The 18,073-nt window shown below is 35.7% G+C and overlaps 1 protein-coding gene across 1 annotated transcript; it reads right to left on the bottom strand.

Moving 5' to 3' along the window:
* Window positions 1-11,513: 11,513 nt before the first annotated feature.
* LOC113092866 (secretagogin-like) lies at window positions 11,514-17,750 on the bottom strand. Its single transcript, XM_026258639.1, has 11 exons — window positions 17,555-17,750; window positions 17,330-17,400; window positions 15,794-15,886; window positions 14,977-15,066; window positions 14,723-14,779; window positions 14,522-14,599; window positions 13,761-13,816; window positions 13,059-13,104; window positions 12,899-12,958; window positions 12,098-12,166; window positions 11,514-11,778 (listed from the first exon to the last, which is right to left on the bottom strand). Exons 1-11 carry the CDS (start codon window positions 17,622-17,624, stop codon window positions 11,641-11,643), a joined length of 828 nt encoding a protein of 275 aa, XP_026114424.1. The 5' UTR covers window positions 17,625-17,750; the 3' UTR covers window positions 11,514-11,640.
* Window positions 17,751-18,073: the final 323 nt, after the last annotated feature.

The raw sequence follows: 18,073 nt of genomic DNA, 5'->3' as shown, positions 1-18,073 counted from the left end.
GTAATGGTTGTACAGTTGCTTCTGTTTCTCTGTGCTCTCTTGTTGCTTTAAATTTGCTTTCAGGATCCAGATTGCTGGTGGCAAGGTGGGGCAGTGTCTCAGAATGAATGGAATTGTGAAAATAATGTTTTTACTGTGATCAGAGGTGGTATAACAATTAGTACTGAAATATGATTTCTAAGTTGATGGTTCTGTTTTTTTGTTTTTTTTTATTCTTGATCTGATTGGTAACGGATCTCTTTTAAAGGCTGGTGTGTGACAGTTTTAGAGATTAACTCATCATCTCTGAGTTGCAGGTGATTGGCTGAAGTGAGTGGTTGTTGTACACCTGAACGTAATTAGGACTCTCTATAAGAGACTGGGACAGAGATGAGAGCAGGGGGGCTGTTTCTGACTTTTTATCTCAGAATTGCATGAAATAACCTAAAGTCACAATTGTGAGATATAAAGTCAGATTTCTTTTTATATAAAGTTACAATTGCAAGTTATTAAGTAAGAATTGTTTGATATAAAGTTGCAATTCTGAGGAACAAAAGTTGCAATTATCTTTTAAGATGTTTGATGGTGCGAGGACCCTCTTGTGTCTGCTTTGTCTATTCTTCTTCTTCTTCTCCCAAATGAATCGCATTTTTGAGGGCTTAAACATGCTCAAAAAGTCATGAAGCTTTGCACACGCTGAAACCTGGTGAAAATTTACGTCTAATATATGATTTAGAAGAGGGTGTGGCAAAATGGCTCGTCAGCGCCACTTATACTAAAAAAATCAACAGCCGTCCAGCTATGTTTCACATACATGCATGAAAATTGGCACACACATGTAACACACCAACACCTACAAAAAAGACTCTTGGAGCAAAATTCTAAAGCCAATGTTTTTGGCATAAAAGAAAAATGTATAATTTTGACCCATAAAATGTTTTGTTGGCTATTTCCTATATACCCATGTGACATGACTGGTTTTGTGATCCATGTTCACATATGTGACAGGCTATGATAGGAAAGCTTCCTGTGCATTTAAAAGCATCCAGACAGAGCAAACTTTTAATGGAAGCCACATGGAGGAAATAAAATTATAAAAATGTGTTCTCATCTTAATCCATTCAGAAATATACAGTCAAAAATTGCTGCATCTGTAACGACATGAGAGTATAATGTGTATCCTTAAATTTCCTGCCTACTTGTTGAAATACCTTCCCAGTTTTTAATGCTTTATTTAACACCACAACAGAAATAGATTCAGATAGACTAAGGTGGAGAAACTCATAAGACAGCCTCAAGTATCAAGTATAGCCTCGACCTTAATGTTTACTTAACATATCTTCACTTGAGTTATGATTATGAATATTAACTAAAGTCTTATGGCTTTGTAATGACATAAAGGTGGGGAACTGATAACAGGATTTTCATATTTTGGTGAACTAACACTACAATTTTCAATGTGCTTGTTCTGTTAAGATGGGGATGCAAAAAAATGTAACAAACAAGTTGTTCATATTTGTTTGTTCATTGGTATTAAGAATGAATATGGCTAATATTAGTACCAGAGGTGGTGTGTTTTGCTTGCACATAACAATAATGTGAATCTTTAAAAAATTATTTCTTTCAAAGACGGAAAATTACTTCTTGTTTCCCATCATTACTGGTTTTTAGCCTTAATGTGAAGCTGTATCATGCTGAAGTGCGTAAAATAGATTTGACAAGATACCAATCTATTTATGTCTAAATTGAAATCACTGACTTTAACTGACATAAAAGATAGAAAACACTTACCGAATCAACTTATGGTTTCCATCAATATGCCATAAAGCCATGGGTGCAGGAGAGTATACTCTTCCCTGAATTATGTTGATTCCAAGTCCATGACAAACAGTGCTCACAGGATCTACAGTCCGTAAAGTTTCCATTACTCTGGACCTCTACACCCTTGGAAAATTATACAATTTAGACTTAAAACAAATTCCATTGCACTACAGTAAACAAAACTACTTGGTATATTTTGATCCAAGTATAAACTAATCTTGTAGTCAAGACCTTCCTTCTAGTTAATTGATAGCATCAAATATGATTGAACATAAGGAATGTTGTTTTAACCGTAGAAAGGTGTCAGTACACTCTGTTTCTCAAGTTCAAATCCTCCCATGGTAAATGGAACAATTTAAAATACTGTAAAGTAAATACATCTCATTATATGTGAGAGATTGTCTATGCAGAACAGATGATTGTAACACTGTCCCATTTTTTTACTTGCAGTTAACATGCAAAAGTGAAAAGGCTTTGCTGGTGTCTCTCTTTCATGGGGCTGATCCTGTGGTGCATCCAATTGCAAATATTCAATAGTATACCCAATATACAATCAATGTGTGCATTGCATAAAGACTCACCTTAGTCCAACGCTGTTAAGGAATCCACTGACTCACTTTATTCCAGAGTCAGGACATTATGTGATGAAGTCAGATACAACTTGGCTAAGTTCCGCATCTGTTATTGCAGTGTAATACATTCGTACGAACAAACTATAATCAGACATTCTTCTTCTTATTGTTCTGTAACTGACACAGAATAAGCGTGCAGTTTCTTTTACAGTGAAATTCAATTCCAAAAGGTATTCCAATTTCTCAGGGGAAATATCCCAGTATGGGCATCCTCTGTCTCCAGTCCTTATCCTGGCAGGCCTAAATCCATGGGTTGACTGAGTCGACTGGGCTTGCAACAAGTACAATACCCTTTGCATGCTGTGTAGTATGTCGTCAGTTTTACAAAAAACACCATTACGGACACATCTATCAAGAATAGAAAGCAGGTTCTCATAACGAGTGTAGATAAAATCCAAATCCATTTCCGGTGCGTTTCAAATTGCTGACAAAGTTTAGCAGCCGATAGCTCTGTTGATTATCCTGAAAGCTATATATTTAAAAAGAAAAGAAAATCTGGTTGGCAGCTCTTCCTGACATGCTTCTGAGTTATAGTTGGACCATGGCTGCCGTTCTTGCTGTCTGGAGAAGTGTAAGAATTGGTCTGAGCTACTAAGATAAGACAATATTAAGGTATTTTTTTTAACTGTCTACTGTTTTGTCCAGGAAGATCATTTTTTTGGTCCTGTCATCAACCAAGACCTTTCTGGCCTTGGACCATATGTATACTGCATAATTACACTTGAAATGTCTACAGTGTATTTGAATTATTTGCAAACTAGCATTGGTTAAGTTAATGAAATCAATGTCATCGCTAACCAACTGTAATAATAAATCCTTCTGTCACAACAGTCCTGTTGCAAAAACTGGGTTTAATATGCTTGCTATGTTTGTTCAGCAACAAAAAAGTGATGAGTGTGAGGAGAAAACATCACATCACTCATCACATTACATTTTCATAAATTATGATTTCATGTACTCATGGATAGAGGATAGTTCATTCTTTAAGCTAATGGGCTACTTGTGTTTCAGGGGTGATCGTCATGATTATAATGATGCAGAGCTTTCTTTGGCCATCTATCAGTCACTACAGGTAGGTATTATCTTAACCATGTAAACACAGTCTGGAAGACTTTAAAGAGATGTTAATGGCAAATGCAACATTTTAAGTAGAGGTCTAAAATGAAAATATCTGTTACATGGCTACTTTAGATTTGTAGCAGACCTCTCTATAACCACAATCTCTAGTCACTACACTTTGCACTAAACTTCATCTTGGATTAAACATCTGCCCATTGTGCATTATATTATATTTATATACTAAACCATTCAGCCTCCTTTCTCTTATATTCAACAGGTATTTTGTAGATTTGTTTGTATGGATGCACCTATCACGAAGGAAAATTCACGTAGGATACTACTATAGCAAAGTCCTTTCTGTTTGATGTTATAGCAATGGCTTACCCAGATGTTATACAGACTGATTACTTAAGGTCATGTTTTTTGATGGCGAAAAAACATTTACATAACCTAAAAAAGAATTGTCTTGTCAGCCTAATCTGGAGACCCTTCAGATTGTGCTTCCATAGGCAGTGTTCTAAGTTGAATAGAAGTTAACAAATCTGTTTGTCTAATTTTCACTGATTCATTGCACCAAAACTGTTATAACTTTCAATGCAGTTCAGTTAAAGTGATTTAGGCATAGGTGAAGTATCACTTTAATTATGTCTACTAACTGAATACATAGGTTTGTAAAATGTAACTATTTGTCTGTACTACAGCGGCTGGAGAACCAGCTGGACGCTGGACCTGCACCTATGTCAAATTTAATAAATGTAATAAGAGACAACGTTTTACCAAGTTCCTTAAGAGTATTCAGTCGCTTGAGTTTTTCAACTGAAAAGAAGCTAAATGTATTATTCACTGACGCTGAAAAACACCGAAGAAGGAGCAGTGGATGAATGGAGCGCCCACAAGGGAGTTTTTCCGACTGCTTAATGTGGAGCTGAAAAACAGCCAATCCTTTTGTGGTCCAGCCGAATCAAAGAATTTGACTTTGGTGCCATGTGGTAAAAACAATGTTCACTGGCAAAAATCAAAAAGATTTGTTTTGTTATGGGTTTTGTAAATTTGTGAAATTTAGTTTGTTTGTCTTTCAGCTGTGCTGGCAGGCGAGTACAGAATTAGTAGGAAGATGCTGGCAGTGTCAGTCATTCATGCCGGCATTACACCATTTTTTTTTTCAGAAAGACTGTATAGTCTCATTTCTCATTGTCCCAGTCTTCCTGTTGACATTGATGAAATAGATGACTGGGAACTGTGGCAGTTGCTTCAAAAGCTAAGAAATAAAAAAGTTAATCAAAGTTTGACATTGCCTTGAAAAAGCCGGACCAGGAAATGTGACATCGTTTTAACATTTTAAGTTAGAAATGTATAAGTTTGAAACTTAAAAAAAGGTTTTAAGGTTTGCTTTTTTATTTAGGGGTTCAAGCACGCAGTGCTGAAACCCTATTGTAATTGTTAAGATTTTTATTATTATTATTATTATTATTCCGCCTTAAAACTAAACGTGCAGCCCAAACCGTAAGGCCTAACGGCGGCGCTACAGCGCAAAAAACAAAAATTTTAGACATTTTGGGCCACAGGTCGTAAACCGTTAGCCATAGACTCAAAAACATGGCATCGTTGCAATCCTTGGGTTAGCCCGAACAAAAGTGCACAGCGCCTTTTTTTAGCTCTATGACGCACCGTTTTCTCGCAAAATCGAGCTATATCCGAAACCTACTTTTGCGAACTAGTCCTAGGATTTTCAACCAATCGGAACCAAACCACTGCAGAAATATTCCCTGAATTTAAATTGAAATTTTGATTCTTACGCGAAACAGTACGCCAAAAAGCGTCTATGCTAACCTTAGCCAAGTGTTATTTTGACTATAACTCTTGAACGGAATGAGATATCTTCACCAAACTTGGTACACATATGTATGAGCTCAATCTTTGGTCAAATCAAAAAAATTGCGCATCTCTGCCACTTGAGGGCGCTATAAGAGAGAAAAAACACATAAATGGCTATAACTAGGCAATCGTTGGCTCGATCGACTTGAAAATTGGTATGCAATGTCTTGGTCTGAAGGGGCACAAGTACCTATGAGGACATTTGCATATCTTAAAAAACATGGCCGCCATTGGCCAAACAAATTTAAGCACCTATTTGAAAGGGTTAACGGAAGTTGATCGGAACGAAACTTACTGGGTACGTTCGACTCATGAACCTTAAGGGCTGTAAGAATTTTGAAAGAAATGGCCACTAGTTGGCGCTAACGAGTTTTATGGCTCTGTAATCACGTGGTGTTTCACATATCAACACAATATGCATATCATTTGATAGATCTCCTCATAATGCACAACTTTGCCTCAAGAACCATTGCTGTCAATCAAATCGTTCAATTGTTATTCACAAATATGTTAAAAACCTACTTTTGCAAACTAGTCCTAGGTTTTTTGTCCGATCGGAACCAAACCACTGCAGTAATATTCTGTGGACTCTCTAGATCAATAATTATCAACAAAATTGAATTTTGTCCTTTGGTTAGCTGTAAAGTGGTAATTTAGAAAAAGGGGTGTGGCCAAACATACCCCAAAGCCTATAAAACCTAAACGAAAATTCAAAACTTTATGAAACTTCGTGAAATCATGTATCAGGTGATTTTTAACAAGCATGCACATTTTCATGGAGATCGGACCATAGGTGGCGCTATAACAGTAGAAAAGGTCTCAAAACATAAGATTTATATGGTAAATGGCCTCAAATTGTCTGAAAATGCTCATATATTCACATAAACACTAGATCTTCATAACATATGATCATTCTGAACAACTTTTGGGACCAATGTTGTCAATAAAGCTGTTAATTAAATATTCAAGATTATTTAAAAAAAGTTACTTTGGCCAAGTAGTCCAAGGCTTTAAGCTGAAAATCAATAAAACCACTGAAGTACAATTCTCTAGACTCTGAAGGTCAATAATTATCAAAAACATGTTAAACAATTGCTTTTGGAGAACTATAAACCAGTGATTGTATAATATGTTCTTTTCACAGTGTACACAAAGGCCTATTAATACAAACAGAAAGCCCACAAATTATCAAAACTGTGTAAAATAATGCCTTATTTCATTCTAAACAAGCATGCAAAATTTAAGAGAGATTGGGCAAAAAACATTACACTATAACAGTTATGTTTAAAACCAGGGTTGTTTGAGTAAATGCAATTTATAACCACTAGATGGCAGTGGAAGACCACTAATGTGCTCATTCAGCAAATTGAAACAGTATTTTTGAGAAGATTTATGAATTCATGCCTAAACAATAAAAAAAAACACTGTTACAACATTTTAAATCTCACTGAGTTAAAGTTTTCCATTTTGTTCATACAGACTTATCAGTTTTTAAAATTTCATTTAATTTCAGTGCGTGTGTCTGTCTGTCAGCTTATTCTCCGTTTTGGATGTGTTTAACTGTCATCCATACATCCAGGTTGGCTCAGACCACCTCAGAGGCCCTACTGTGCTTGATCCCCATAAATGCTGCTTGCAGCTTTAATTTATATTTAATTCTATATTTTATTTTTTGTAAAGCTAGAGTGTTTGATCGATTGAAAGATATATAGATAGACTGTCCGTCATTTTTATGTAAAACCTTTAGAAAGGATGTTGTCAGAACAAACTGGCAATGTTTGGGGAAGCTACTCTGAAACTGTAGTTTGATAAGCTAAAGGAGATAGTCAAGTAAACTATTTGAAAAAGCTACATCGTTTTAAAAGCAACTGAGCTACTGTCAAGCTACTGAAAGATGTAGTTGGTATCATCAATACTTGTGGTTAATTACTCTCCAACACTGCAGTCTGATGGTCTAATCCAAGTTTAGTGAATGTAGCATTAAAAGCTCTAGGAGTAGATGCATTTAGAAGTGTTAGCCAAAAATAATAAGCTAGGGGCGTTGGAGACACCCCTAATGTTTAAATACAATTTTCATGAAAGTAGGTTGTTAGAAGCCGCTCTGCTCGGAAACGCTGGAAGAAACACAACCTGCAAATGTGTAAATAGTGAAAGCGTTGTGTTAATTATTTCAAAAATGCAAAAAAATTGGAGTAGAAAATTATAAGTTGATTTAGAAATTAATGCCAAACCAGTCTTATGATTAATCAATATGTATAGTAAATATTATGGATGTAATGGTACACAAAATTCATTGTTCAGTACGTACCTTTGTACCCTTTTTCAATTACAGTGCAGTTAGGGGGAAGAAATGCAAAAAAATAAATAAAAAATTTGATTGTCATTTATATTAACATTTTGTAAACTTTTTTTTTTAAAACAAAATTAAGTAAAATGTCTGCTTGGTTTAAAAAAAAAACATTATTATTCCAATAAATAAAATAATTCTCAAAAAATAGACAAAATATAACCGTATAAAAGTCTGTTTTCAATAACTGAATATGGTCGTAGATCTGCTGCTATAAAACACCAATTAAATTTATTATTGCTTTGGCCTGCTCTAAACTACCAGCAAGAGGCAGTTTAAATGACAAAGGGAGCAGTGTTTGCATTTGTCCGTTGTCGTATTTACGGGAAACCAAAGTGTTCCCAAACAGGAGACCTTAATGATATTTAATGAAAACAAATAGCAGCTCAATTTAATAGTTTAAGCTCTGTTGTTAATGGTAACCGTTCATATTATAGTATCGCGTATGAAAGGGCTCCTTATAGTTTACAGACAGGAAATTTTTAATTATTTACTGACAGACATATATTCATTGTTCTTCTTTATTTAACAAAAGTAAAAAAAAAAAAAAGAAGAAAAATAAGCAATTACCTTTGTTTATTTTTCTCCCCCCTGCTTTACTGAACATGTACTGAACCATGACTTCAATACCAAGGTACGGACCAAACTGTAATTTCTGTAGTTGTAGCTTTCTCAAACCAACCTAATGATTTATGGCAAGCCTAATTACAGTTATTTTCCTAATTATACACAATATAGTATGTAGTATCCAGCCACATGAGGAGTCTTCAAGAGAGAGATGTCCTTGCGGAAGAAGCTGCAAGGGCATACGTTGAAGGACGCGTTAAAGAAGCAATAGAATAGCGATTATTTCAGACATCTAAAAAGTTTTGACTTTTTTTGTGATACAAATACTTTGCAAAGTTTTTGATGTTAAAACACTGCATTTTATTTTTTTTTAAATGGAGAAAAAAAAATGCAGGTGCATCTTGTAATGCAAAGATGATCACTACAGTCCCAACACTTAGCAATAAAGTATATCAGTTTAGTATGCCAAAAGTACAATTGCAGGGTATTTATAATAGGTACATTAATATATAAATGTTTAAACAAAATATATAGATTGAGATAATAAAATATCTATAAAAAGATTACTGGCACATTTAATATAGATATACTATCTGTAAAATATCTATACATTTAAGAAATGCTAGGGTTTTAATTTCATAATATAAAAAAATAAAAAAATAATATTATTGTTAATAGGCAGTTCAGGCTTTCCTTCTATTTCAGATTTAGCTGCACACATGCATGGCTTGTTTTGCCTGAATGAAAAACGATCACCTATTCTTCTTTATCTGTTTTAGGTTGACTGAAGGGTTGAAGACTCTTGGTTTAGGTGATGCCATCAAGACATACCCAGAGATCATGAAACCCATTTTCATTGGGGGTTCAAAGCTACTTGAAGCAGAAGACATGTTGAGACTCTTTAGGGTCAATTTTAGACGTCCTGGCAGCAATAGACAAAGAGTTGAAAATCAGATCATAATGTTCTGGAGGGACTGGCTGATAGAAGTTGGGGGTATGTATTCTAGCGATACATTCTAATGACACTGTTATCCTTGTGTTATGTTTAAAAAAATATTTCAGACTCATTCCATTTAGTGACGCATGGCATTATGAAAAATTTGTTTATTCAAGTGTGCTATTAGTATACTTTATAAATTAATTAAATTAAAATAAGAACGTATACTTTCAGTCTACTTTTGTATTTCTCCAAAAAATTCTTAAAATTGCACTTAGATGTACTTGACTTAGATTAGTGATATTATCAAACTTATTTGTAATGCTCATCAATATTTCTCTTTTTTTTTTTTTTCTTAGAGGGGACCTGTTCATTTTATGGTTCTTTTTTCTCTTTCATTTAAATTAGTTTAAAGGAGAACGCTTGTGCAAAATGAACCTCGGGTGTAATAACACATTGGTACAGAGTCGACCGTTCTCTGGCATTTGTTGTGTGTAAAGTTATATCTCTATGAACAGATTAGCTTATAACGCTAGTATATGGGGCAGATCATAAGTGAAAAGAAATCGCTAGTTAATACCACTATCAAGGCTCAAAATAGCCTCACACTAACACGGTAGCATAATGAGGGTCCCTACATGCAAACCGAAGCATTGAGAACTTTGTAAGTGTACAAACAGTTTGATGAGATTCTTTATTAAGACATGCACATCACGTACACAGGCGGAAGCCATCTTTGGAAAAGAGTTCTCAATGCTTTGGTTTGCATGTAGGGACTCAGCCGGAAAGACAGGTTCCAGTTAAATGAGCACCAGTATGGGCTTGGGACTAGGTTATGAACTAAAGGTGGTTCATTGATTCCATGTGAATATTATTTTACATGGGGATATGTGATAAGGTAACAAATACATATAGAGTGTTGTTCTGTAGTGCATGATGTGCATTTGTGAAATTCAAGGGAAAATGTTAAGTTCATGTTTGGAAGGTTGGTACTGTTATGCAAAGTTATTGTTAAAAAAAAAAACCAAGATCAACATTTGGTCACTGTACAGACATAAGTGAATACTAGGTACAACTGTTAAAAGAGAGCGAGATGTGGTGTCACCACTTGTCCTGTGGGTGGCACTAGTAGATCTGAAATGCATATAAGTGTACCAAGAGAGTGAAGATGAGTTAGTCTTAGTAAAGCATGTTGAATAGCTATCTCTCTGTTGTTTGCGTCTTTACAAAGACATAACATCCACTCATTATTCCAGCTTATAAAAAGCCACATGCTGTCAAGGGGACGGATGACAGATGCGACTTTGCAGCTTTGCATTTTTATGTATCTCCAGTCAACGTGCATAATAATTAAGACTGTTTGCCCATTTGGATTATAATAAACATTTGTTTGTCCAGTGCCATGGCTGCTGACGTTAACTTTACTCATTTGCGATCATCTCTGATGATAAATAGCTGACCATTTAAAATATAGACCCCAAACCCGTATGGATCCTCTGGTAGACCTCTAATCGCAATCACCTGTCTCTCATCACCTCATCAATCTCCCTCTATAAGAATGGCTCACTTTCTATAAGTTAATATGAGATGATCTCCTCTTATGCCGTTTCAACAGAATTTTGGAAGTTTAGACTCTCTGTCAACTCAATGAACTTCAAATTTGACTCGTTGTCTTCACTGAGCCTACCGGGCTGTCTATGGGGTTTAACTGTAATCCCCCTAGACACGCAAAACAAGAAAACAAAGCACTTGAGCATCTGTTTGCCAATGGCATGACTGTTAAATAAACAGCAGCAAAGAATATAAATAATCAAGAGCCATAAGGATACACCAGACGTTGCTTTTACAAAGTGACATCTGTTCTGAGTGTTTGTGGCCTTTCAGTAGCTGGGTTTACATGGACCCTAATAATCCCATCGTAATAGGACTAGATGTAAACATGTCAATCGGATTGAATTGGCCAAGTCCGACTAAAATTTAGTTTGGATTGTAAGGGGTGGTTTATTCCTACTGCAAGCGAGAGAACATATGAACACTTGATTGGATTTAAAACCTAAACTGGAAAGTACTGCGCATGCGCAGTGACATAAAAATAGCGTAATGACTTATGAAGCACAGAACGAGCTTTTCTTCCTGGTGAATTAAGTGTCATAAATAAGTATCCTGAGCATAAATTAAATAATGATTCTTTGAACAAAGGAGGGTCCATGAGTACCACTATTTTGGCTTTACATGTTTAACAGATATAACTTTTATTGTTGTGAGGGCATTAAAGTTATTATATTTCCATAAATTACTTTCAGAATAATGCTTTTAATACCATAATACATTTTTAAAACATCGAAACAAGCAATACACAATACACGTTTTCACCTTTCCCATTCAGGTTTAAAACATAGCAATTCATAGTAGAAGTGATAACTTCAGTGTGATTGTGATTTAAGCTTTACTCCCAAACACAGGGCCAGCTCACTTTTCTGAATCTTCCCATCTTTATTCACATCACAGTGGCGCAGCAGAACCTCACGCAATTTATCCAGATCAACTCCACTGATACTGGGCTGAGATAAAGAAGAAAGCGTTGGAACAGAGAGGGAACCACAGTAGAAAAAGAAAGAGTGACAATTATTAGTTGTATTATATTACTATTGTACAAGGCTTTTACATGTTAAATCTGTCAATAAATAATTTCTAGATGTCTACAGCACAAGCTATGAAGCACAAGTCACACACTAATGTTTAATACTGAAGTTTATGGACCCAAATCAATTAAAACAACAAACCAAACATTTTGCAGTAGTGATTTCCACATGTAAGTTAACATTTGTTATAAATCTCATGACTTGATTACTTTAAGGTTCATTACTGTTAGTCACTTACCCTGACGAGCTCCATCATGTCTTTGACAAAACCATCCACCTCTGGTCCTTCAAGTGCTCCAGTCTTACTCTGGAAAGAGAGCCAACATTTTAGAGCTGGCACTGCTTTGTCAGTGCACTGTGCTTGTCATTGTGTCTAAGTACCACATTTGATATTATGCAAGGGGTTATCCTTTCTGGTTAGCCACTTTAGCTATTAGCAGTTCTTGCGAGCAACATATTCATGTTCTGTCATGACTCTCGAAGGTACATGACAATGTGTTTGGTCTTGGCGGAACAGATCTGCTACGCTTCTGCTTCTGCTTCTGCTGCTGTTGTGGCAAAGCAAGTACAGAGACTTACTACTGCCAATACATCCAGAACATGCTGCTGTGAGCATGTAAGAAATACTGCTGTTGCACATATAACATACATGAAATAACCCCATACAGGTGGAGCTGGGGAAGCTGGAGGGTTTCTGAAGTGTGCTGCAACTTCTACAGCAAGCACTATCCAAGTATTTTTCTGTTGAGCAGCAAGATCACTGGCTGCTGATACAAAAAGAACCAATCAGCTGCACCAAGTGATAATGATTTCATTACGTTATATTAAGTTTTATCTATCAGACTGCACCATCTAGAGTTTCATGACAAAACTATAGATTCGTTTTTTTTTTTAATCTTTTTGGAGGCCTTTCAAAATTGTGCCATCAACTTATCAGTCTTATTACGTCAGGACGCAATAACATATGGCATTTACATCTTAGGTGATTTAAAATTATATCTGTATTAACAACAGTAGAAAGGTTCGGATTCATTCTTACAACGTCATAATGTGCAAAGATCTTCTCAAAGTCTCTCTTTCTCTCCACTTGACTGTTGGCCTGAAGAATGTAGGAAATAAGAGAGGGCATTAAACACTGGTTTGCAGAAAAATATTACATTTAGGATTACAAAAGGTTTAATGAAGTATAAAGTACTAACATCCATTTTGAACTGCAACAGGAAGTTGTCTTGCAGAGCCAGAATTCTGGGATGGAAACAAAGTTTCATAATTCAACTCCACAACAGTTACACTTTTATCAAACTGAATTGGATCATCATTGAACTGACTTGAGCTGAATAACTGTTGCCTTCTGTAGGGCTGCTTATAACTCAAGTCGAGCTTGTCTATAATTGATAAACTGTGAAGCTGTTTTGAAACCATCTGTAATGAATAAAGCGATATATAAATACAGGTGACTTGACTTGATAATGTGGACTTCAACGCCATTGGCAGCTGCTCCCGAAAGCAACTGATCATTTGCATAAAGTTAAACTTATCTCAAATTTGTTGTGTCATTAGACACGACCACATGGTAAATGTAACTTTTTTTTTACCGGAAGTGAGTTGAGCTAAGTGCCATTTACATTTTTCTAATTTCAGCCTACTGGATTTAGGATGTAAATCATGCAGTTTAGTTTACATATTACTACTTCATTGAGTTGCAGTGCAGTTTGGATGCTTTAGTTGTCACTAGACTAACAAACCAGTATTAAATTGTCACCTGTGTGTTACTGGCAGCTACTTCATTATCATTTTAAACTAAATAGATTATAATATGTGTATGATCTGAACAAAGACCCCCAAGGCCTAAACAGCTCCACAAGCACAGAAAAAAAGCACTATTGTTAAACGCATATCACCTAGCTAGATCATTAAGATCCAAACTCCCGTCTTTGTTTTTGTCAAAGATGCTCATCTGTAAGACAAAAAAAGTATTCATGATTAAAAGTGTTACAAGCCATTTTACAAACAAAATCAACTCATAATAACAATACTGCTATTTTCACACAAACTGTCAGTTTCTAAAATTGATGATCGAGCACATACCTGTACAGAAACAAAATAATCTTGAAAAGTACGTATACCAATGTGGTTTACAACATATGCTCTAGGCATACCAGTTGTCTGAAAAAATACTGTCATAGATGGCACCATTTGAAAACACATGAACAGCTAAATGCTATTAACTCTGAGTGACAGTTTCACTTGCTGTGTGTGTAATGGAAAAAACCCACACTGCTGAGATCAGGCAAAGGAAGGTTAATGCATGGGTGACCAGCCACAGTTTGCTGATGGTGGATGTAAACAGTGCTATCACTTAATAATGCCGCGTTTCCACAGCTGGAACTTTACCCAGGAACCAGGGACTAAACAAAGTTCTGGGTAAAAAAATGCCCCTCAGAAAGTCCCTGCTGGCGAGGTAGAACTTTTTTGAAGTTCCTGAACTTTCGGGGACAGGACTTGGGTGCTAAACATCCTGATTGGTTGAGTTCACGCTGCATTGTGGTTTCGAACTGTGCCTTGGCCAAGATGTAATCATACAGAGGTGCTTCTCATTTGAGAACTTTAGGTTTATATAAATAATTAATAAACGGAAAAGAATCAAAATCAGCAGTATTACCATGGTATTTGTGTATTCATCCAACTTCCCTGGGGGAATATCCTTTTTGTGCTGCTGAAACAAGTCATTCAAGAAGCTCTGCCATCAGAAAGAGACAAACAATCAAAACACCACCCTCAATATTTAAACTTGGTCAGTGATTGTTATAATATGTTAATGTAATTGACAGTCTCTGCCAATGAATCATGTGTATGCATTTACCTTGAGCTCCACAGCTGATATGTATCCACTGCTGTCAGCATCGTATTTCCTCCAGATCTATCATAGGAAATGTGCAAAACCTTTTTAACAATCATCCCACACTACCACAGCCGGTATATATAAATACAATTGATGATCATCACGACTCAAATAAACTACCACCTGAAATCACAATACAGAAATGTGTGATGCCAAAGACTGTTTAGACATTATATTTAAAAATGTTGTTGTGTGAAATGAAAGTAAAGGTTTACCTTCATGAACTCCACGCTGTTATCCAGTGAAGCCTCTCGACGAAAGATAAGAAGGAAGTTCTCATCCACCGGCAGGATCATGTTAGCTAGCTGGTATGAACGCAAACAGACACATTCAGTAATATGGGTTTATTTCCTAATTTACTTATTCAGATCAAATGTCCTTCTGCCTCTACTAATTATGGTTTGCTTTCTTAAGTGTTTATTTTATATGGAAAAACAAAGACTTCTATGAAATGTATTTAATCATAACACTGAATGGCAGCAGTTTGACATGATATTATAAAGATGTTGAGACATGAAAATGTAAAATCTGTTTGAAGTATAGAATAAATCATGCAATATCCGGCATTGGTTTTTCAGATAATAATTGACTTTTGTCAGATAAAAAAGCCACTATGTGATTATGTACATTAATGACAGCACTAATGGCTCTGATTGCTGGAACTATAGTTGCTTCTAAGTGTTTCAACAATCCACAAAACAAACCATTAACATGACAGAAAATGACTCAACACTTTTAATGTTGGCTTGCGCAACTGTGCTAGAAAGAGCCGGAAGCCATAAAGTGGCTAGATAGCATCTAAAAAAGCCTTTGCCATCACAGCATGCAAACAGCAATTCAGCTGCTTTTCTCTGCAAGCAGAATGACTAATTATACAATAACGTCCTGAAAGTAACGTATCCGTTTAAAACATTTCCTTCTTTCATGGTTGCTCTTTTTTGCCAGTTCCATCACAGGATTGTCAGTTTATACTTTTGTGCAGGACTAACAGTAATGAAAAGAAAATTGTAAAAAAAAAAAAGGGTGATGTACTTCGTGTATCGCCAAGCGTCCATCTGATGTGAGATCATAGGTAGACATAAAGCTCTCCTTTATCTGCTGTACTCTCTCCTCTGTAATCTTATCCTAAAGACAGCAGAGAAAAACAAACTGGTTACTGTGACTACATTTCCATCATTCATCTCTCATTAATTCCCCACCATCACTCTTCATAGCCAATGGACTGGAACAGCTGCGCACCAATAGAGCTGCTCATAAGATATTCATTGAATATCTGACACAATCTTTATTTATTAGTAGCCTTTTTACATCACAATAACCCTCATTCACTCAGAATCACAGAGAGGGTGGGGTTTGGTTTGTTTGTTTAGTAGGGACATGCAAGTTAATGAACATCAGCGTAAAATACAAAATGTCAATAAGCCGGTTTATAGCACCTTTGCTAGATCATCTAGCAAATCTATTTTTATCTTGTATGCAGGGCTGTTGCAAGAAGTGTGTGAGGCCCTGTGTGAAGTTGAGGGGTGAGGCGCTCTGCCATTTTTGTGTGTGTGTGTGTGGGGGGGGGGGTGCTATAGTAATGAATGCAACTTTAACAAGCAACTGATCAATTGCAATGACATGCTTTTAAGAATTGTAAGAGCTACTGCATAATTATAATAATAATAATAAAGCAATTATCTAAGTAAATATCAAAGCTAAAAGAAGTTCTCTTTTAAGAGCAATCTAAAATTTTCTTCTAAAATGTTTTTTTTTCTTCTCAGTTTCCTGTGTTTATGTTCATATATTTTACTTTTATGGGAAAGAAAAGAAACTATGCATTGCCATTAAAGTGCAATTACTGAACCCACACATAAATAACCTGATTAAAAAAAAAAGCTCATTTTAGAAGAAATTTTCTTATGGCACTTAAGTGACTACTTAGTCTTTCAAAAGACAAAATGGGTGGAAAAACAGACATAAACTACATAAAATGCAGGCCAAGAGACGAGGTGCGAGGCCCTGTGCGGTCGCACATTGGCACAGCCCTTGCTACGCTACTGCTTGTATGTCTAACCACAGTTTCCTGAAAATAGAGTGATGTTTGGTTTCTTGAGACGTTGCACAAGTTCCTGAGTAACAGTGTAATACAACAGTTAAAATATATTCTTTATGAGTGTACTTTACATGTGCACACATATTTTTTTAAAACCGTGATAACCCTAGTTTCCATCCATTTTTTTCTTCTAGGATCGTAAAAGATTTAAAATTCTGTCAAAAGGTGGTGTATTTTTGTCCGGTGGCAGTGTATTTTAAGTGTCTGTTGGTGTAAAATGTAAACAGTTGTTAAATGGCTGTTGTGTGTGTTATGTTAGTGGGCGAGGGAACAGATCCTAATGTGTAAACAGCCAGAGAGCACTTTTAAAGAGCACCTAAAGAAAGAGTGTCTAATGTGCTTCCATATATCTGCACAATGTAATCAAACAGTTAGATCAAACACAGGACAGTGATGTGTTTAAAGGTTTGTGTTCATTCAAATGTAATACATCACTGGACTTTTGATTCCAATTTATTTAGTTTTTTACATACCTTTGACCCTAATTTTTCCAGCATGTGACGGAAAAAGTCATCCAACTCTTTTCCTTCAATGTAGCCATTATCTGCAGAAAGGTATTTATCTAGAATTTATCTCATGATCAGATGAGCAAGGGGTATTTATATCTAAAATGTGTCGCTATGTAAATAAGCAAACATTTAAATAACAATAAATAGACATTATTTGGAAGCAGAATGAAAATGATTTTAAATTCTCACCATCAGCGTCAAAGTGTTGCCAGATCTGTAGAAATCCAGCAGCGTCTAGATTAGCAAAGGCACAGTCCATGATGGAAATGTACAAAAAAAACGATACAGTGGTATAGAGCAAGAAGAGAAATGTGATGGAGTTGTGCACAGAGAGAGACTCGCTGAATAAACACAGAATAAAACCCCTCCTCTTTCACACCACTCTTGACAGTCATCAGCTGAAAGACCGATACCATCTGAGGCTAAACTGGGTAGGTTTCCTTTTTAAAAGATGCCTTTTACTTTTTGTAAGTAGAAATAAACACAAGGTACTGTGCTGTATAAACTGTGTCATAACTGTGTCATAAAAGTAATCTCTATTCCCCATGAAAAAAGACATCCATTTCTGTGGTGACTTGTGGATCCTGCACTTTTGTGTCTTGTGTATTCAATTGTGTAAACTTAAGCATGGAATATACAACACTACTTTTAAAATCTGAACACTAGGTATCATACACTTACCAACTTTGTAAACACTTATAAAGTAAA

Source organism: Carassius auratus, unplaced genomic scaffold (genome assembly GCF_003368295.1).
Source record: "Carassius auratus strain Wakin unplaced genomic scaffold, ASM336829v1 scaf_tig00214720, whole genome shotgun sequence".
NCBI lineage: Eukaryota > Metazoa > Chordata > Actinopteri > Cypriniformes > Cyprinidae > Carassius > Carassius auratus.
This window is presented reverse-complemented; position numbering and strand designations above follow the sequence as displayed.